The sequence below is a fragment of the Ambystoma mexicanum genome, chromosome 7p, assembly GCF_040938575.1.
Source record: "Ambystoma mexicanum isolate Mex_15411 chromosome 7p, UKY_AmexF1_1, whole genome shotgun sequence".
Classification (NCBI taxonomy): Eukaryota; Metazoa; Chordata; class Amphibia; order Caudata; family Ambystomatidae; genus Ambystoma; species Ambystoma mexicanum.
Genome location: NC_090939.1, coordinates 598,839,141 through 598,861,409, shown reverse-complemented (window position 1 = coordinate 598,861,409; position 22,269 = coordinate 598,839,141). Strand labels below are relative to the sequence as shown.

The 22,269-nt window shown below is 48.0% G+C and overlaps 1 protein-coding gene across 4 annotated transcripts in view; it reads left to right on the top strand.

Annotated features, from left to right (window-relative positions):
• HERC2 (HECT and RLD domain containing E3 ubiquitin protein ligase 2) overlaps positions 1 to 22,269 on the top strand; it is a 2,956,340-nt gene that overhangs the window by 2,137,606 nt on the left and 796,465 nt on the right. For all 4 annotated transcript variants that reach the window (XM_069636605.1, XM_069636607.1, XM_069636603.1 and 1 more), the window contains exon 69: positions 7,441 to 7,632. In XM_069636605.1, coding sequence (XP_069492706.1) covers positions 7,441 to 7,632 — 192 coding nt within the window. The remainder of the gene's footprint in view (positions 1 to 7,440; positions 7,633 to 22,269) is intronic.

Genomic DNA, 22,269 nt, shown 5'->3' with positions numbered 1-22,269 from the left:
AACCGGGATTCAAGAGATGAATCCAGAGTCGGCCAAGCAGTGCTGCACAACCTGTCCGCTTGAAGGTGAGCCTGGTGAGGAGGTAAGAGATGCTTAATGTTGAGCCTTGCCACCTGCCGTGGTTGTGCACGTATGTATTACTATGTGTTCTTTATTCATGAGCATGTGAATCCATGCCAGGCCCCATGCTGGAGAAGGAGTGAAGTTACTTACCTGTAACTGTTGTTTTCCAGCATGGGTCTGGCATGGATTCACATGTGAACCCTCCTGCCTACCCCTCTGCGGCTCTTCTCTTGGTCCTACTGCCACTTTATGTGCTACCAAATCTGAAGATGGCTGCCAGAGGAGGGGCTTAGGTAGAGGAAAGTCATTGGCTGGGGGCAGTATGACCCAGAGACCAGTGATTGATTGTTAGGAGAAATACAGTTCAGAAATGAAACTGAAACTGATTTTTCTTTACCGAGGATTCCCAGCCTGACGGGGAATATTCATGAGCATGTGAATCCATGCCAGACCCATGCTGGAGAACAACAGTTACAGGTAAGTAACTTGTTCCTTCAGCTTTGCCTCCAGCGGCAGGGTCTACAGCTGTTACATACCCTATGGCAGGAAGACGCAGCTCCGGCAAGCAAGGCAGGAGCAGAGGCGCTTCTCGCATCCCGTAAGGGGCAGGTGGGCCTCTAGAGACCAACAAGCAGCAACAGCGGCAGGGACGCCTGTGCCCTCTAAGCCCTTTTAATATTCCCTTCCACGAGACACCGGTGGATGGTTGGCAAGGCATTGGCCCCATTGGCAGGAGATAACCTCCAACGCCTGAGTCCTGCATTTGATTATGTAAGGTTGTTTGCCCTTTCTGAAGAGACCACCGGACAGACCCCCACCTCCCTGACTCCAACCGGGACAGAAGCTCCTGGAAGATCTGACAGCCCTGTTGTCGAAGGGTGCCGTTGAAGAGGTACCTCCCAAACAGACAGGATTGGGCTGGTATTCCCAGTATTTCCTGGTACCCTACACGGGAGGAGGCCTCCTTCCCATGCTGAACCTTAGGGCTCTAAACAGGTTCCAGAGAAAAGACAGTCAGAATGGTGGCGTTGAGAGACATTCTCCATGTTTCTCGAATTTCAGGACAGGGTTGGGTCAATAAACCTGCAGAACATGTATTTCCATGTGCCAATACACCAAAAGCACTGGAAGTTCCCAAGGTTCCTCTTAGAGGACAAGCACTATCAGTTCAAGGTGCTTCCCTTTAGGTTGACCTCTGCTACAAGGGTCTTCACCAAGCTCATGGCGGTAGTCGCGGCTCACCTCCGGAGATTCGGGGTCCATGTATTCCCGTACCTGGATGACTGGCTGATCTTGGGAAAGTCTGCGGGGTAGGTTTTGTCTCATTTGGAAGATACCTGCCTACTACTGCACAGGCTGGGCTTCTCCCTCAGTATGAAGAAATCACATTTGACACCAGTTCAGCGGCTTGAGTTCATCGGAGCAGTCCTAGACACTTGGGTAGGGAAAGCCTTTCTTTCCGAGTAGAGAGTCGGCAACATAGCCCAGATAGTGCAGTTGTTTCAGAACCATGCCACCCTTCCAGCGGCTTCTTTGCTCTGCCTTTTGGGTGTCATGGCCTCCTGTATTTTTCTAGCGCCAGAGCACTGTGTATGATCATCACAGTGATAGAGTTCCTTCTGTCACTGGTCTCGACAGGCCTTCAGGTTACCACAGTCAAAGGGTATTTGGCAGCCCTGTCTTTGTTCAAGAGGTCCCCAGATCAAGGTTTCTTCTTTACTATTCCAGTCATGGCCCAGTTCCTGATGGGCCTACTCAATAAGTTTCCGCCAACCCCTTTTGTTGTCCAAGATTGGGATCTTAATCTGGTTTTGACATACTTGATGGCGGCTCAGTTTGAGCCTATGCACTCATGTTGCTTATGGCTGTTATCCCTTAAAACAGCCTTCTTGGTCACGATCACATCTGCCAGGAGGGTTAGCGAGCTGCAAGTTTTGTGTTGCAAACCCCCATTTCGAAGGTTCTTTCGTGAGAAAGTCTCTGTCAGGCCTGGGTTCCTTCGTAAGGTGGTTTCAGAATTTCACCTGTCGCAGTCTGTTGATTTGCCGGTCTTTTACCTTTCTCCACATCCCTCGAAAGAGGAAGAGCGGTGCCTTTACCCCAAGAGAGCGTTAAGCTTCTAAGTTGCTCCCACATCTGAGTTTCGGAAGTCAGACCAGTTGTTTGTTGCCCATTCCTTCTCTAGAAAAGGTCTTGCCATAACCAAACAAACCCTGTCACGTTGGATTGTTTCGTGCATTTACGAGTGTTAGCAGTCGGCAGGCACTTCCAGCGGGCATCAGGGCTCACTCAACCAGTGGGTTTTCAGCCTCTACAGCCCTCCAGAGTGGGGTTCCTGTTGTGGACATATGTCGGGCAGCCACTTGGTCATCAATGCATACATTCACCAAGCACTATGCCTTGGATGTTTCACGGGGAGCTGATGCACAGTTTGGTAGGGCGGTTCTACAAAATCTACTTGTTTAAAAATGTCTGCCCTCCTCCGTTATTCTAACTGCTTGGGGAGTCTATCAAGATGGTGACTCTGCGGGAGACAGGTAATCCATTGAAGGAGAAATTACTCACTGTAATCTTTCTATGGATTCTTCTCCCGCAAATGCCTCATCGACCCTCTCATCCATCCCTGCTCAGAAAGTTCTGTGGCTTGTCGCTTCTGTCCAAACGAGAAGACCTCTGGTGATGGCTCTTAGATGACCGCTTCTGTCTCATTCAATAAAAATAAAAAAAGTTTTTCGATCATTGTTGTGTGGGATCACCCTGTTGGGATGTATCCTCGTTACGTTTTTCACCAACTAATTAACCTCTTCTGGTTGTTTTTCCTTCTGCAGCGGTTCAAGCGTGGGCGGAAAGAAGGGAGGAGTTGACACATAAGGCATAGTGCCGTGCTATATATGGCGCCTGACGTCCCTTTCGGAGCCGACGGTCAAGAGCTGAGCAAGATGGATCAATGATTGGCAGCCGAGTTCGAGGTCCACTACGCCCCCTGGCAAAATGTTTCCGGGCAGCAGAGCTGGATGATGGATATCTATCAAGATGAGGAATCTGCGGGAGAAAAATCCATAGAAAGATCATTACAGTAAGTAATTTCTCCTTCTGAACTGTATGAGCTAGTCAAAATAGTTGCCAAGAATTATCTACAAGACTTTGCTGAAAAGCAGACCACAGGAGAAGGGAGCCATTCTCCTGTGCTTGATAGTGGTAAGGACAGAATAGTTTAGCTTTGGACAGAGGACAGATATTCCTTTTGGGCTCACTAACGAGCACCCTAGTTAGTTTGTGTTAGGCAGGGAAGACCCATAGTTTGATAGTTAGGATTTTTCTTCACTTTATTTTTAAATAAAAGTCCAGAAATGGAAAGACCAGTCTCTGTCCTTCTTCTATAAACAGGAAGCATAGGCGATTCTTGAGGTTTGTCATGTGGAGGGGGGGGCGGGCATTATCAGTTTAAAGTACTCCACTTTGGCTTGACCTCCGAACCCAGGGTGTTCAACAAGCTGATGGCAGTAGTGGGGGCCCACCTCAGAGTTTTCAGTGTCTCTGTGTTCCTGTACTTGGACGACTCGGCTGATTCGAAGTCGCCAGAGCAGGTTACAAGGCACGTTGAGGACACTTGCCCCCTATTGCACAGCTTCGGGTTCTCCTTGAACTTATAGAAATGGCAGGCTACACTGGCACAGAGGCTTCAATTTATTGGAACGGTCTGGGTCACTTGAGAGGGGAAGGCTTTACCCCAGAGGAGAGGGTCGCCAGCATGGCGCAGATGGTCAACCTTTTCCAGAACCCAGCAGCCTTCCGGCGTCTACCTTCCTGTGTCTCTTAGGCCTCATGTTGTCCTGCATCTTTCTAGTGCCAGAGGCGGGGCTGCGAATGAGGTCCCTGCAATGGCTCCCTTTAGGAGCAATGGTCACAGAACTCTAGTGAGATGACTGATGTCCTTCAAGTGTCAAGGCTAGTTGTCAACGACCTGGACTGGTGGAGCAACGGGACCAAAATGCTGGCGGCAAAGCCGTTCTGGGCACCTTGGCCACAGGTACAGGCCGTCACGGCTGCCTCCCTGAAGGGTTGGCTGGGGCTCATTACTGGTCCCTTCAAGTCAACAGCCACTGGTCTCGGAAGAAATTATTGTTGCATCAGTCTGCTGGAGCTATGATCCGTCAGGCTAGCACTGACCGCTTTTGCGGCTCTCCTCTGGGGGAAACATGTCCTGGTTCCTACAGAAACCATGGTGACCAGGCTCTAATTCAAAAAGCAGGGGAGGCGTGAGACCACTACCCCATTGCAGGAAGGCCATGTAGCCATGGTTCTGGATGCTGGAGAACTATATATCTTCGTCGGTAGCACATCGGTGGGGGATGGAAACCGGCTGGCGGACGGTCTGTGCAGGCAGACCTGGTCCTCCCACGAGTGGGAGCTTTGCCCAGAGATCATTTTGCAGATGGATCGGCTTGCAAAAAAGGAAAATGTGAAACAAGTTCTGTTTCAGGGTATTTTCCCCCAAGGGGTACATTGGGGTATGCTTTCTTGATTGAGTGGGTCTTTGACCTCCACTCTGCGTTCCCACCAGTACCTGTCACCCCGTGGGCTCTCAGGCTCACCTGATCCTGATTGCCCCGGACTGGGTGAGCAGGACATGGTACTCAGAACTTCTGGAGTTGTCTGTTTGCCGACCTCGCTGGCTTTTTCTGAGGCCAGACCTCCTTTCTCTGTCGGCGGGCAGGTTGCTGCCCCCAACCACGTAGCCTCTCAAGCTGCATGCATGGCACGTGAGAGGTTAAGGTATAACGACGGCATCTGAAAGATGAGGTTCTAGAGATGGTGTTGGCTGTTCGCAGACCATCTACCAGGTCATTGTATGTGTTCATATCGAGAAAGTTTGTGGCATGGTTCAATGTTAGAGGGAGCGGATTCCCTAGCGTGTTTTACATCTATGGTGATGGTGTTTTTGTTGGCCCTGACCAAATCATGCCCTCAAGTGGGTACAGTTATGGGATATCTGGCTGCTTTGTCACTGTTCAAAAGGATCCCAGAGCAAGGTTTGCTTAGTTTCCATTCCTGTGTTGGCCCAGTTCCTGAAGGGCCTTATAAACACTTTCCCGCCTACACCATTTGTTGTCCTAGACTGGGACATGAATCTGGTTTTAACTTTCTTGTTATCGGCTCCCTTTGAGCCCTTGCAGTCAACTTCTATAAGGCTTCTCATACTGAAGACTGCCTTTTTGGTGACAATCAAGTTCGCCAGACGTGTTGGCGAACTACAAGCACTCTCATATAAACCGCCTTTCATTAAATTCTACAAAGAGAAAATTGTCCTTGAATGTGCATCCAAAGTTCTTGCAGAATTTCTGTAGCTCAGAATATGGATCTTTCAGTGTTTTTCCCTCTCAATCCCTTCCGAGGATGAAGAGAGGCTCCACAGGCTGGACCACAAGATGGTGCAGAGTTTTTATCTGGTGAGAACTTTTAGGAAGGACGACCAGCTTTACATCATTTTCTCATAATCCAGATTAAGTAGGGCCATTTTAAAGCAGACTATTTCCCACTGGATTGTGCTATGTATTTCACAATGTTAACATAATGCAGGTCAAGGAGGTGCCGTCAATCCTCTGGGCCCATTCATCAAAAGGTGTGTTGTCGCTTTTTCAACATTACAAAGGGGAGTTACCATTAAGGGACATTTGCAGTGCGGCAACATGGTCATGCCTTCATACGTTCGTAAGCATTACAACTTGGACGTTTCTAGAGGACGTTTCTAGAGGGACTGGGGAGGGACTGGGGAGGTGCCACGGAGTTTCTTAGTATAGCTTCTGGCCCTCCTACTTTGAGAGTTTTATCAACATGAGGAATCTGTGGGCGAATGCAATCCATTGAATGAGAAATAACTTACCGGTAATGTTCTTTCTATGGATTCTTCTCCTACAGATTCTTGTTCACCTACCCAGCTTGCACCGCTTGGAAGCTCACAAAGTCTGTTGGACGTGCCTTTTGTCGCCTTCTTGTGTGTAATTACTTTGAGGAAGAAGATGGTGCTTTACACTGGAAAACAAAGCGGGTTGTTTGTATTTGACCAGTTTGGACCACCTTTTTGCTGGTGGTGTTACTCACTGGAAAAAAAGAGTATTTTTGTTTTATTATGTCTCTTTTTCAGACCTGTTCTCTTTGTCATGAGTGTTCTCTCGAAGGGTGGGGAGGTGGGGAACTGAGGTAGGAGGGTGCGTAGTGTAGCCCTGAAGTAGGGTGATGGACGTCACGTCTTAAATTGAGGAGTGGCACGACCGAACACAATGAGTGGAGAGATGTGGAGCATCACTCTGCCCCCAGTCGAAACTTTCAGTCCCAGCTGACGCCAGATAGATAATTTCAAGTTAAGGAATCTGTGGCAGAAGAATCGATTGAAAGAACATTACCAGTAAATAATTTCTTCTTCTTAGTTATAACTGCACAGATTCTAAAGACGTAGGTGGGACTCTAGTAATCTCTTCATGAGAACTGTACATTAAAGCGCTTTGAGATGAAATTTTAGTATCAATCCCACCACTCTGGTAAATACTGCAGTGCACTCTATTTTAGACATGTGAAGATATGATGCATATAATTAAGTTATTTGCTTGTAATCGTGGTTGTGCACCATCGCCATCTTAAATGTCAAATGTCTGGCCTTCCCGGTCTGCTGAAGTCTACCAAAGCATCACTTTGTTCCAAATATTATAAAATTGCCACTGTCGGCGGGGATTCATTAGCTGAAAGAAGAAAAGGATTTTAAAAAGTCACACAACCTGCATGTGTTAATTTAAATCCGAGGATCCCCAACATGTATGGCTGTATTATATGCATGCACGTATTGAAACTAAGGCTAGTGAAACAAATGTGCATGTAATTAAACAGACATTAATATAGTCAATTTATTTTCATTTGAAGATATGGTTAATCTCCAAAATATTTCTGATCACATACTTAATGTTACTATATGATTCCATTTAGGAGTTTGCTTCCTGACTCACTGCAGCGTTCTTTTATTTTAAAGTGGGCTTATTTCACAAATGTATATGTATATGTGTGTATATATATATATATATATAATTCTTTTTTTATCGTCTTGTTGATTTAAAGTGTAATTATTGATCTATCCATCACTGTACTCCTGCATTAGAAAACATTATAAATACAAGGGAATGTGTTTTAGATAACAAGTTAAGCAGGAACTAAAACAGAACTGCAAATCTACTTGCATAAGTTGTGTATTATTGCTTGGTCTTGCATGGAGAGTTGAATGTGTGGGACACCAGATTACAGCCACTTCTTGCGTTAACTACATGTCTTACTTTCATTTCGGAACTATTTCAGAGTACTCATTGAAATATTCCTACATTTTCTCTGTAGGATGTTGAAAGCCAAAGTAAGGTATCTGGCCCAGAGCCACAATATTTGGATGAGTTTACAAGCCTGCTTGTACCAGATGACACCAGGGTCATAGTAGACCTGCTGAAGCTTGCAGTATCTAACCGTTCTGGCGAGAAAGGGAAGGATGTTCTTTCTGCAGTGCTGTCTGGCTTGGGAACAGCTTATCCACAGGTTAGTTAAAAGTATATTTTTCCAGAAACATTGCATTGCGCTAGTTTGTATTTCAAACATTCATATAATTGAAACAGATAATTATTTGTACTGATTAATCTTAGCACTGGACAAGTTATGACTAGGCAAGGTTCCTGATAAGATTTTAAAATGGTTGTGTATTAGCCACTGGTTTTTGGGAGTGCAAATGTAATTCCCTGTCTCAATAGGGGTATTTTTTAGGCAAGTAAAAATATAATTTACCTCTAGAATACTTGCATTTTATAAATCTGTATCACTTTGCACTTAGTAATTCATGCAAATGTAATGATTTATTTATACCACCCAGTGCCTCTTCGCAGCAGGCAGTGATAATATTAGAGCTTTGTCCTGTTACACTTCTCTGCTACCACTGATCAGGAATGTCGACTGCTTACCTATAACGTTACCTCTCCAAGACCAAATTCATCCACCTTGGTTCCCCCGCTAAAGAAAAACTTCAACAATGGCTCAGTAACATGTGGCTTAAAAGATTTAATCTGCAACTTTTGGATTCAGCTAAATCCTTAGGCTTCACCATCGATAGCAGCGTGTCCTTTTAGAAACACAAAACCAAGAAGGCCCAAATAGGTGATCAAATCCCCTTTGATCTAGAGCCCTTCTCACTGGCGAATCCAGATTCACTTGGCGAATTGAGAAATGGCAACGTTGTTATTGCGGATACTGTGCTAAAGATGTACTTAATGTAGGCCGCAGCCTTTCAGAAGGCGATGGTAAAGGTGGTGGAGTCATCGGGTTAGCCGCCCCTTTGATTCTTACTATTCAGACTGAACTCACAGAAGTTTTAGACAAAGGACTACCGGAAGAGATGCTTCTACCTTTTAATCTGACTAAAATCCTTGCTAGACAGGGAGTTAGTGTGAAGATCTAGGCTGGCACCTTCCAATCCATCCAACTCCAGAGAGTTTGGTTGCCCAATTTGCCACGTCTGACATAGAATCTCCCACCTGATGTGGCGAGTAAGATGTGAGAGGCAATGGGAGGTGGGGGGCAAGATATTCAACTCGGGCAGCCTCACCTTAAGGCGGTAAACACCACTTGCACTTTGGCCCAGAGTTTCCCATATTGTGGGCTGTGATCTCTAAAGTTGCTAATAATCTGCCTGAAGGAGGGGAGATGATAGAGGACGCTCAGACCCTGTTGAAAGAAGCAACCAGACATTCATACAGACTGGTTTTTATATAGTAGTGAGACACAACTCCAGCTGAGCGTCAAGGAACAATTTCCTCTTGCTTCAGCTTCGACTTCAGCTTCTGAATAAATTGGTGAGTGAGAGGTCCCCTGTTATACGCATTTGGTCCCCATTCACTCAGGCTCAGTTAACCAATCATGCAGAAGGATTCATGCAGGCAGACAGTCAGGCTGTTAGGCATTCAGGCCATTCACTCCACCCAGACACCCATAACGAAGAATGTGTATTTGGGTAAGCACCCAGCCTTTCAGCACACTACACTGCATTCATGTCAGTTTCAGTCAGGGATTTCTGAGGCACTGTAACAAACAGAAACCAGACACACATAACACAGAATGTGTGTTAACTTCAGACTCCATTCACACAGGTCTCTCTCACCCAGGGGTGTACCCACAGCACACAGCTCCTGGGTGGGAATACTCCAGTCAGTCTGACAGGAAGCAGGCCCAGAGCCATACATGATATTTCCACCCAACAGCCAGAACTTTGGGAAACAAGGTAAAAGGCAATAGAAACTGAGTCCACAGTGGCCAAATTGCCTTCTATCAGGAATCCATTGATTCCTATGGCAGGGCCTGGGTGTTCCAAAAAGGGAGGGCAATCAGAGCCATTGCCAAGTCAGCATGTTGATGCCACCAGCCTATAGCCTGCTTTGTGGGTAACACACAGGTTCCCATAAACACACATAAGAGGTACAAGGGTGTACCCCCACCCATGGGTGTAATAAGGGTATCCCATTGGTGGTGTTCACCAAGAGGAAAACATAAAGAGCCGCACTGCCATAGGTGCAGGCTTGACCTTAGTGGCCGAAAACATAGAGAAAACGCATGCAGAGAAGTGGTACGACAAGAAAGGACTAGAAGGCCCTGTCTCTCCAAAAGCTTTTGCTGCATCACAGTTATGATGGCTCACAAAACTCTTTCTCACAAACCAGATGCTTTGATTTCTGTAGATGACCAGGGTAATTGGTCGGCTTCCCCTGCTCATGAGGCTGAGCCCGATAATGTCTTTCTGGATGCCCCTCTTGTATCCCAACCCAAGGAGGCTTCCCCTATTGATGATCAAATTCTTTTCAACACTATCCTTTGGAAAGCAGGTGACCATTTTAAGATTGTCGTGCAGGAGACGGTGCCAGATTCAGACTTCATACGGGACATCCTCAAGGAAAATGTTCCGATCAGCCAAGCCATCCCGCTTCTTAATTTCATTAAAAGACAGCTTGCCCGCTCTTTGATTACACCTTCCCTTACATGGGTCGTAAATCCACGGTTCGAAAAGATGTTTCGCCCAGCACTCTCTGATCCACTGTATATCCTCGCCCATTCTGTCCCAGACTCCCTGGTTGCTATCATGACTAGAAAACATGCAAGCGTTCGCCTTTCTTCATCTGAATATCCTCCTGATAAAGACTACAAGAAACTGTACACCCTGCGCAAAAGAATCACCTCTTCTGCGGCCTATAGGTCATCTCGGGGGTCATCTCGAGGTCATCTTCGACTCCACACTCTCCTTCTCTCCTCACATATCCGACGTCTCTAAGAAGTCACACTACCAGCTACACCTCCTCAGAGGTATCCTTCCTTTCCTCTCCTTCCCCCAGAAGCTCACAGTAGAGCCCTGGGTCTCTCGAAGCTGGACTACTGTAACAGCCTCTATCTAAATCTGCCTGCCTCTACTCTCCGCCCTTTGCAACTCATCCAGAACAGGACTGCAAGACTTTTACTTGGCCTCAAGCCCAGGGACCTTATCTCTCCAGGACTGAAATCACTACACTGGCTCCCAGTGACTGCAAGGATCAAGTTCAAAACCCTCTGCATTGTCCACAAGGCCTTCTGGGGCCTTGGGCCAAAATACTCTCTCTTCCTAAATATCTTCCTTTCAGTCATGCTTGTGGTCTCGTGCAGAAGGGATGTGACGTAGCAGCTCGGACTGGACTACCCCTTTTGGGGTGGGGCCAAGTCTAATTTGCATATGGTCTTTCCCCTTCTGTAATGGCTTGGCAGGCGAAGAACGATGGTCTGGAGGGTTGCCCAGAGCAATGCCAGAGGTTAAGATTCATTCTAAACCTTCCAGCCATCACCTCTTTGTTTTTACATGTACCAGGGGAACACAATCTTCTGGCAGACATGCTCAGCTGAGACGTGCAGCTAACCATAGAACACGAGTGGCACTTGCACGAGCACATTTTACACAACGTGTTTGTAGAATGGGGTCATTGAGACATGGACCTTTTTGCAATACTGGAGAATGCACAATGCCCAGACATTGTAATTGCAGTAACATCCAGAGAGGCAATATTGTGCACCATCCTCCATCCGGAGAAAGGATTAAACTAAGAGGCTATGCAACATATAACACCCAGAATATGATTTATGCTATCAAATACCCTTGTGGCATATTATATGTGGGTCAGATCAGCAGAAAGGCCAGGTTAAGATGGGTGGAGCACAAATCCAACATTAGGCCTCGAAATGTAAAGTCTCCATTAACATGTAATTTCCTAGAATAGCCCCACTCCAGTACACAGATGCGATTCATGATGCTAGAAATAGTACGAAATCCATAAAAAGGTGGTGACCTAATCATGCCGAAATGCATGAATGAGGTCTTTCATTTCAAATATTACATCTAAAGTCTTTATTTGGTGACATGTATCGCTTCACATGAGTGTATACATCTGTTTTTATAATTTATCCAATTGTCATCCGATTGCAACTCAATACCTAGACTTATTGATTGTACTCTAATATGATAATTTGTAGAGCATTTTTTACACTGTTTTTTAGTCTAGATATTGTTATGAAATGTGGACCAGATTGTTATGCTGGCATACCAGCCTACAAGCTTTTAGTTAACTTTGTATTTTTCACAAGTAATTTTCGGTTACATATATACAAGTCTCATATCTTCAGGTCTATTATCTTATTTGGACCAGATTGTTCAGGTGATATACCAGTTTATAGTCTTTTTGTTAATTCTGTATAATTCACTAGTTACACATTTGGTTGTTAGGGAAAATTTCACTTACTGCAAATTTACCTCTATATTTGTGACCCACCCCCCAAACTTTTTTCATGTCAAACATTGGCACCGTAGCTGCCCCCCTCACTAAACCAAAGAAACCCAAGAAGGTAACTTGGTGTGAAGAGTGTGAGAAGGCCTTCTAAGGCTTAAAAGAAACCCTGTTCTCAGGAATCTCTTATTGTGCAGACACTTGGATAGGTGCAGTTCTATCAAAGCTGGATGAGAAAGGTAGGGAACACCCTACTGGATTCATCAGTCGCCAGCTTATGGACAGAGCGCTCAGGAGGTCTAGAGTAGAAAAATAATGTATTTCTATTGTGAAGGGCCCTAAGGAAACTGATGCCCGACCTCAAAGGGACCCACTTCACTGTGCAGACTGACCATAGGCCCTTAAAGCTGCTGATGAACATGAAGTGTGAGAATCCTAAATTGCTCAGGTGGTCCATTATCCTCCAGGGCTTTGGCTTCCCGATTGAGCATATGCCAGATGTCCAACATAGCAATGCTGATGGGTTGTCCAGAATGTTTAACTGACCTGAACATGAGACTCATCCAGGGGTGGATTAACTCCCCCTGTCCTAAGTCTGGGAGTGGCGAATGTTAGGGAAAATTTCACTTGCTGCTAATTTACCTCTTTAGTTTTGGACCCTCCAAACATTTTGCTTTTGTTTCAGTTCTGTCCTGACTTTTGTCAGTGGGTCTTCAGATGCACTCTACTGGCTTTTCGCTCATCGTTATGGGGAAAGTGACATGCCCTTCAGACTGTCAGCACTGAGAAACGTGATTTCGAATGGATTGTGTCCTCCAACGTATTCCTCATCTTTGACATGTAATGTTCAGCTTTGGCTGATTCGTAAACCTTTTTCGGCAGAGGGTGCCCTGCGTCAGTGGCGTCAGGTCGATGTCCCTCGAAGGTCTCTGTCGAGGGTGACGTCATCGAATTTTATAAGTAGCACGCACTGCGCCCATTGGCCTCAGTTCCGTTTTTCCGCAAACGTTTTTGCTTTGAAACTCGGCACGCCTCATTCAATTTGATTGAATAGTTACCTCAATTGAGCAGTTACCTTCTATAAATATGTCTTCGTCTTTGACGACCCCTCGTTCCAGATTAAAAAAATGCAAGGAGTGCGGCTCCAAGATGTCCATCACCGATTCTCATTGTCTATATCTTTAGTGCCTGGGTGAATGCCACAATACTGATGCCTGTACCAAGTGTGAAGCTGTGACAGGAAAGGCCTTGCGAGAACGAAAGGGGAAGTTGCAGGTAGGCAAGATATCTAAGCTCCGTAAAACCCGACCTGATTGGTCTTCGACCTCCAAGTCGAGAGACTGCTCTCCTCGGCGTAAGATGGATAAAAAACATTCAAGGTCATGAAGTGGCTCCCGCCATTCTTCATCCTCGATAAAGTGATCGAGGAGGAGGCACCATCGGTCGCCTTCCTCTTTGTCCTCGTCAGGCGGTACCCCCGAGAGGGTAAGATGCCCCTCCAAAAAGTCGGCACCCACTTAGTGGGAAGCATTCCATGTAGAGATGCTAAAACAAATTTAAGAAGCAGGGTAAGACTCTGTCCGCGCCTTCTGTAGAAGCCGCCAAGGAGCGGTCTCGACCAGAAACTTGTGCGCTCTTGAGCCCGGGTGGACAGCGTGATTTGCATTGAGAGCCCTCGAGGCCTTGAATGGACAAGGATCACTCAGGACATGGCGAGCGTTCGAGATCATCGCCCCTTTCGAAGCCTGTTGAACCCTCCGAGCCCTCTGCGCCAAAACCGTCAAAGGAGCCAGTAGCTTCTTCTATTGACGCCAAAGGTACCGATTGTGTCAGCTCAGCCCCCAAGGCCTAAGGAAACTTATAAGAAGGTTACAACCAAATCTACGATGCCTTCGAAGCCAGTGGGCACTACTGAAAAAATCTTCACTCCTCTGCAAAAGAAGGATTTTTTCAAATCCCTCTTTTCCATTTTTGAGGAGGAAGAGCGATCGGATAGGGAAGATGCCCCTTTTGGGCTTCAGTAGGGAACCCCCAATGTACCGGAATGCCTCATATCAGAAGAGAGCAAGATGGAAGATCTTTGACACCTTGCATAATGCCAGTGGCATTGATACCTCTCCTGAGTTGGAGTTCGCCGGGCCAGAACCAGGGGAGCACGCTGACTCCTCATACCGGCAACTGATGTCCAGAGTAGTGGAGTACCTAGGCTGTGCTAGACCCCCGGTACAGTTTGATCAGGATGATCTGATTGATATTCTAGACCAAGGTCCAGCTACAGATCTACCCTTCCATGTGGTTCTGCAAAAAAGCATGGCCAGAGATTGGGAGACCCCTGACACCAATCCGTTGGTGGACAAGCCCCTTACAAAGAAATACCGCCCTTCCAGTAGCGAACCCGGCTACCTGTCCAAACACCCCACTCCGGAGAGTGGTGGTCCAGGCAGCCTCGAACAAGGCAGCATACCCTAACATCCCTTCTGACTAAGGACGACAAGCGCGTGGATGGATGGGCACAAAAGGTATTTTCAGCTGGGAGTATGGCCCTGAAGTTGGCTAACTCCACATGTGTGTTACGCTCACCTTTTCTCTGCAGAGGCGTTTGGGCACGGTTGCAGCCATCCCTGAACTTGAATCGCCCCCTTCAGGCCTCTTCCTCAGTAGAAAAGCTGTGAGCGGTGATACTGCTCCTGCGTGGAAATAAGTGTGCCAATCTGTGATTGTTGTACCTCTCGAACCCTTCACCCCAAAGTACGGTTTCTGTGAGCATACGCCGGCCCATAAAGCTCACCTGTAAATTATGGAAGATAAGCTCTCCGTCCTGCTACTTCTGGCAGGGGCGCGTCGAATGGGATCTAGTTCCTTCACTGATCCCTGATGATAAGGATTAGTCCAGTCCAGTGCGACTATGCTTCTCCTTATGATTGGTAAGTCTTTCTTGAGCTCTTGTGATGCTGTTCGTTCTGTTTAATGTCTTTATATGTTGCTCCTATTTATGCCTGCAATAACGTCTTTGGTTTTCTTCCCTTAGATGGAAATGCGGCCTCAATGCAGCTGTGAGACACGGCCGGATGGAAGATGAATGCTACCGCAATGTTCGACAGCAGGTAAGTGATGGTTTAAAGAAAAGCGTGAAGTATGGTGAAGCGCAATCTTAAACTGACTGTTTATTCGATGTCTAACCTTGTCTTCTGTTTTTCCTTGCAGGCGCTGCTGTCAACGATGGAGCGTGTCGTGCTGCGGTGCCAAGATGAAGATTTCGGCGTTCCGGAAAGTGTAAAGATGAATACTTGGTTTGCCGAAGAGATGCACAGGTACGGACAGCTTCCCCCAGTTGGTAAGTATGCTGGCAGGAAGCAGGATGTCCAGGAAGCAGGATCTTCAAAGGTAAGTCTGACCTCAGGCGACAGTGAGCATTACGCTGCTTGCAAGTGCAGAACAACGCATCTGTCTTGAGGATTGGGGCAGCTTATATAGCTGAGATCGTGGGCACGCCCATTAGGGCCAGCTTACCAGCCACACCCTGCCACTCCTAGAGAGTGAGCAAGTGCGAAGGCAATCCATTAGCAGCCACACACAAGAGTACACTTAGGGCTGCTTAATGGATGGAATGTTCAATGTAATGCATCTGAAGTGCTATGTCCATAATAAAAACATTTTGGTGTTAAATGGATGTTCTTGTTTACTTTTGTTCATGAGCCTGGCGCCAAAGGCGCCAGGACAGTGTCCACCCAGGTCTCCTGTGCATGCGACCCCTGCATGCATGTGCCCCTGACTGCATGACCATGACCGCATGCCTTAGCAACATTTACGTACACTCTGTGGGAGTGCATATCCATGGCGACAGAGCATATTTCAGATGGGCACGGCTTCCTGGCTATTGAGGATGGCAAGGAAGCCATGTGCGAGTCCCTTCAGTCTGGATTGGACACTGCTGATAGCATCAGCAGGTCCATGGCCACGAGCACTGTGATGCTCAGATTTGCATGGTTGCGGAAGTCGGGTTTTGCACCGGATGTGCAGGCTTGTCTTCTCAACATGCCATTTGGTTCTCACTTTTTTGGCAGCAAGGCTGACAAGAGCCTTGAGAGGTTGCAGACCTCAAAGGTGGCTGCCAAATCTTTAGGAGCCGCTGTTAGGCAACCTCAGCCTTTTTCGTCCGGCAGGACACCCGTGGAGGGGGTGATCTTTTCGCTACTACTCCTCATTTGGAAAGGCGAGAGGAATGGCCAGTCAAAGAAGCCAACGGAAGTTCACTCGTGGTGGACAAGGTAGAGGTGCCAAGCCAACTCCAGCTCCAGCTACAGCTACCTTGCCATCGGCGGCTGCAGCAATAACTTTAAAACCACTTTGAGAGCTTGCATCACGTGTCACCGGTGGGGGGCAGACTGTCTCAGCATCTCGAAGAATGGCAAGCCATTACTTCAGATGCGTCGTCTCTGGAGACAACAGCCCACTGTTACTGCCTACCATTCATAACGCAGCCTCACACCAACCCACCAGGGAAACACTATTTGAGGATTCCAGATCCGCTCCAGATCCGCTCCTTGTGCAGGAAATATTAACCATGCTATAGAACCAGTGCATGTAGCGAAGAGGAACAAGGGTTGGTATTCCCCATATTTTTTTGATCCCCAAGAAAGACTGAGGACTGAGACCCATCTTGGACTTGAGATACTTGAAGAAGTTCCTAACGAAGGACAAATTCAAGATGGTCACACTTTCTCAAATCCTTCCAGCCCTCCAATTACAGGATTGGTTGGTGTCATTGGACCTACAGGATCCCTATTTTCATGTGCCAATCCATCTCAAGCACAGGAAATACCTGAATTACGCCGTTGGCAGCTCGCACTATCAGTTTTGAGTACTGCCTTTCGGGTTTACCTCTGCCCCGAGGGTCTTCACCAAGCTAATGGTGGTGGTGGCCGCGCATCTCAGGAGAGGGGGGGATTCACCTCTATCCCTACCTGGACGATTGGCATATTAGGGCAATTCTCCCGAACAAGCTTTGGATCACCTCAGCGTTACTTGCCACTTCCTACACAGACTGGGCTTTTCCCTCAATTTCAAGAAGTCACACATGACACCTTCCCAACAGCTCCAGTATATTGTGGCTGTTTTAGACACGTCCTTGGGAAAGTGCTTGCCGCCCTCAAGACATTTGCCAGATTGTGGTAAAGTTTCAGAATGCCCACTGTCTCCCGGCCCTCAAATTCCTAAGGTTGCTCGGCCTCATGGCATCCTGCATTTACCTGGTGCCAGTAGCCTGTCTATGAATGAGATCCTTACAGTGGGCTCTCAGAACACAATGGTCCCAATTCTCGGGATGGATGTCGGATCTACTGCAGGTACTGATAAAAGTTAGGCAGGATCTTCTGTGGTGGGCCTGCGAGGAAAATATCCTGAAGGGTGAACCTTTCTGGAAACCATGGCCAGAGACGACTGTAGTGACGGATGCCTCATTTACTGGGTGGGGAGCCGACACCAATGATCTGACAGTCAGTGGTCGTTGGTCAGAATCCAAACTACATATCAATCTTTTGGAGCTGAGGGCAATCCGACTAGCGCTGAAGGCCTTTCTGCCTCTGTACAGGGAAAGAATGTCCTGATAATGATGGAAAAAACTGTGCAGAGAGGCAATGCAGCTCTTGTACTGGGCAATTCGAGAAGGAATCTCCCTATCGGCAGGTCACTTGGCCAGGGAGGAGAACACGGCGGCAGACGCTCTGAGCAGATAGAGCACAGTCTGCCACGAGTGGGAACTAGCTCAGGAAGTCCTTCAAGAGATCTTCGCCCTTTGGGGAACCCCTAAAGTAGATCGATTTGCAACCAGGATCAACCAGAAGTGCGAAAGGTACTGCTCAAGGGAATTTCCTCCGAGAGGAGCTCTAGGAGACCTGTTTGGTATATTGGGAATTTCCGCTGCTATACACGTTTCCGCCGGTCCCTGTCATTCCTCAAGTAATCAGGAGGTTGAGACGGTTTGGGGCCATATGATCCTAATTGCCCCAGATTGGGCCAGGAGGACATGGTGCCCGGACCTCATCCGCTCATCGGAGGAATGTTCTTCCTTCAAAATTGCATTGGTGACTCAATTTCTGAAAGCGCTCACGGATGTGTTCCCACCTTCTGCTTTTCAGGTTCCAGTTTGGGACCTTAATTTGGTTCTAAAATGTTTAATGTGTGCACCATTTGAACCTTTGCACACATGTCCATTGAGGTTGTTAACCTTCAAGACTATATTGTTGGTTGCTCTAACATCTGCACGTATAGTGATTGAGTTGCAGGCACTCTCTTCAAAGCCACCCTTTACTGTATTCCACAAGAACAGGGTTGTGTTGAGGGTTAAACCCTCCTTCCTACCTAAAATAGTATCGGACTTCCATCTCAATCAGAAAATAGTTCTGCCAGCGTTTTATCCTCCACTGCATCCCAGTAAAGAGATTGGATTCTAGAAGAACTTTAAGCTTTTGTCTCTAGGATGTCCAAGCTGAGGGTGGACGACAAGCTCTTTATAGGATATACTGGATGCAAATTAGGGCAAACTGTTTCAAAACAGACTTTGTCCCGGTGGATTGTCCTTCTGATTTCAAACTGTTACCGACTGGCGGGCAAAGACCCACCAGAGGGTTTGAGGGCACACTCCACCAGGGCCATGGCCTCTTCCACAGCCCTATGGCCTCTTCCACAGCCCTGCAAAGGGAAGTCCCCATTCAAAACATCTGTGATGCTGCAACATGGTCATCGTTCCACATGTTCACCAGGCATTATTGCTTGGATACTTCCCACGCTCAGAACGTCACTTTTGGTAAGGCAGTACTTTATTCTGCCCTGTGACAATTGGCAAATCTAAATTCTCCACCTTCCTGCAGTCTTGGATACTGCTTTGGGAGTCTGTCAAAAATGAGGAATTTGTTGGAGGATACACTCCATTTGATGAATAAGTTACTTACCAACTGATAACGTTCTTTCGACTGGATGTTCCTCCAGCATATTCTGCATTGCCTTCCCATCCTACCCCTCTGTAGAATTTCCCATGCTATTACAGCTTTCATTCCAACAAGGCTGACTACTGTCTGCATGTACTAACGGTCAACTTTGGTAAAACGAGGGGGGGGGGAACAGAAGTGAGGCCAACGGGTGCTTTGCGTGCTACTTATAACATACAATGACACCACACTCGATGGAGACCTTCGAGGGACATTGACACAATGCCATCAACGCAGGGCACCCTCTGCCGAAAACGTTTTCCTAAGCAGCCAAAGCTGGACATTACATGTCAAAGATGAGGAATACGTTGGAGGAACATCCATCGAAAGAACCTTACCAGTTGGTAAGTAACTTGTTCTTCTCTTAGTCTTATGACTTTGTTGCCACTTTTGGCAACTGTATTTCATTGCACAAAGTACATTACAGTACCACGCAATTGTGTCCTTGCGTTTTCGGGTCCTAGTCATCCACAAAGGATTTCGAAAGGATTCAACGTATTCCACATCTTTAACATGTAATGTCCACAGCTGTGTACTTCAAAAACTTTTTAGGCAGAGGGCGTCCTGTGTTGATGGCTTTGGGTCAATGTCCCTCGAAGGCCTCTGTCAAGGGCGATGTCACCGAATGTTATAAATGGGACGCATGGCGTCCGTAGCCTCAGTTCTGTTTTTTTTTACGCAAACGTGTTTGCTTCGGAGGCTCGCCACCCCTTGTGTATTCCTCATGAATATGTCGTCTTCTTCGACTCCTCCAACTCCGGTCTGGCTTCAAGACTTGCCGGGACTGCAAGTCTAAGATGTCGATTACCGACCCGCATCGCATTTGTTTGTGGTGCTTGGGCTAGATTCACGACACCGACGACTGTTCCAAATGCCAGTCACTGACTGCTAAGGCCTTGCGGAAGCGTAAGGGAAAGCTTCAGGTAGGTAGGTGTTCTAAACCGAGTAAGTCCCGTAAATCTAAGTACAAGGATATGTCCACCGACGATCCGAGGGGCGACTCTCCATGTCGGAAGGAGTCCCGGGGTTCTTGGCTTGGTCCCGGAGTGGTTCACGCCATTCGTCGTCATCATCTTGGCATTCTAGGAAGCGCAGTCACCAGTCGCCTTCCCCGTCTTCCTCAGAGGATGGAGCCGTGAGGAAAGTGGCTTGTTCCACAAAGTCCTTGAGTCCGGAGGAATGGGCTGCCTTCAGGGAGCAGATGTTGGCGATTTTCCAATCGCAGGGCACAGTTCCGTCCGAGCCTTCTAATGAAGCCAGCAAGGAATGGTCTCGATCCGTGGATCGTGCGCCTTCAGGCTCAGGTCCTCGGCGCAATCTTCATCAGGAACCTTCGAGGTCCTGTGCGGACAAGGTTCAGGATGGTCGCAAGAAACGTGCTTCCAAGTCTCAGTCCTCGTCCCCAGCGAGACCGCAGAAACCTGCTAAGGGCACCGTTGTCGACGCCGAAGCCGTCGGCGCTCTCAAAGCCGAAGCCATCGGCACCCTCGACTCCTCCGGGGCCTTTTGCCCGGGATTTGCCATCGGAGGTCCCTGGTATGGTGGATCCTCCAGGGAAGGCTACTTCCAAGTCTGTAAGGCGTGTTAAGGACTCCAGAGCCTCGGCTGTCCAGAGACAGGACTTTTACCTCCCTCTGGATGACATCTATGAAGAGGAGGAGAGGTCCGATTTAGATTTTGACCCTGTTGAGCCTGATGTGGCTCCTGTCTTTTCAGGGGATAGTCAATTGGAAGAGTTAAGGCAATCTCTTCATGATGCCAGTGGCTTAGACACTTCTCCTGAGGTGGAATTTGGCAAGCCTGAGCCTGGGGCTCATGCTGAGTCGTCCTACAGGAGACTGATGGCTAGGGTCACAGAATATCTTGGTTGGTCCATTCCTCCTGAAGCTTTTGTTCAGGATGACTTGACAGATATTTTGGATCAAGGTCCATCCTCTGACCCGGTGTTAGCTTTTCATTTGACCTTGCAGAAAAGGGTGGCGGCTGCTTGGCAGACCCCGGAATCTCTTCCGGCAGTTAACAAATCGTTAACTAAAAAATACTGCCCTTCCGGTAGCGACCCCAGCTACCCTTCATCTCACCCCGCTCCCGAGAGTTTGGTGGTTCGGGCGGCTACGGCCACCTCGAGGCAGGCGGCGTACCCTACCATCCCTCCTGATAGGGGCGACAAACGCTTGGACGGTTGGGCACGCAAGGTGTTTTCTGCGGAGAGTATGGCGCTGAAATCGGCCAACTCCACTTGTGTCTTGGCAAGATTTTCACACACTCTGTGGAATTGTTTCTCTTGCGGCTGAGCCAAGCTAATGGTGGTGGTGGCAGCGTACCTCAGGCGACGAGGGGGGATTCATGTCTACCCCTACTTGGACGACTGGCTGATCACTGCGCGTTCTCCCGAGCAAGCAGTGGATCACCTCACCTCATCTCACCTGTCGCTCCCTCCACAAGCTGGGCTTCTCCCTCAATTTCAAGAAGTCGCATCTGACACCTCCCCAACATCTCCAGTACATTGGGCCTGTGTTGGACACGTCCATGGGGGAAGTGCTCGCCTCCCAAGGTAAGGGCTCATCACATTGTGCAGATGGTAGACAAGTTTCAACATGCCCAGTATCTCCCGGCTTTCGAATTCTTAAGGTTGCTCGGCCTCATGGCATCCTGCATTTTTCTGGTGCCCGAGGCCAGGCTGAGGATGAGATCCCTGCAATGGGTCCTCAAGATGCAGTAGTCACAGTTCTCGGGCAAGATGTTGAATCCCGTTCAGATTCCAATCTCGGTCTCCCAGGATCTTCTGTGGTGGGACAACGAGGGGAACCTGATGAAGGGGGAGCCGTTTTGGCACCATGGCCGGAGGTGACTGTAGTGACGGACGCTTCCCTCATGGGTTGGGGATCTCATGCCGCAGACTTGACCGCCAGCGGTCGTTGGTCTCCGTCGGAGTCCAAACTCCACATCAACCTGTTGGACCTGAGGAACATCAGGCTGGCTCTGAAGGCTTTTCTGCCGTCTGTGCTGGGAAAGAGTGTCCTGATCATGACAGACAACACAGTGACCATGCATTACCGCAACAAAAAAGGGGGGGGCGGGTATGGTCACTCCCGTTGTGCAGAGAGGCAATGCAGCTGTGGTTCCGGGCAATCCAGCAGGAAATTTCTCTCTCGGCAGTTCATCTGGCCGGAGAGGACAATGCTCGGGCGGACGCTCTCAGCTGGCAGAGTACGATCTCTCAAAAGTTGGAGTTGGCTCAGGAAGTCCTTCTGTAGATCTTCGCCCTTTGGGGAACCCCACAAGTGGATCTCTCCACCACCAGTGCCAACCGGAAGTGCGCGAGATTCTACTCAAGGGAATTTCCTCCGAGTGGAGCCTTAGGAGACGCATTCCTAGTGGATTGGTCATTCCCACTGATGTAAGCG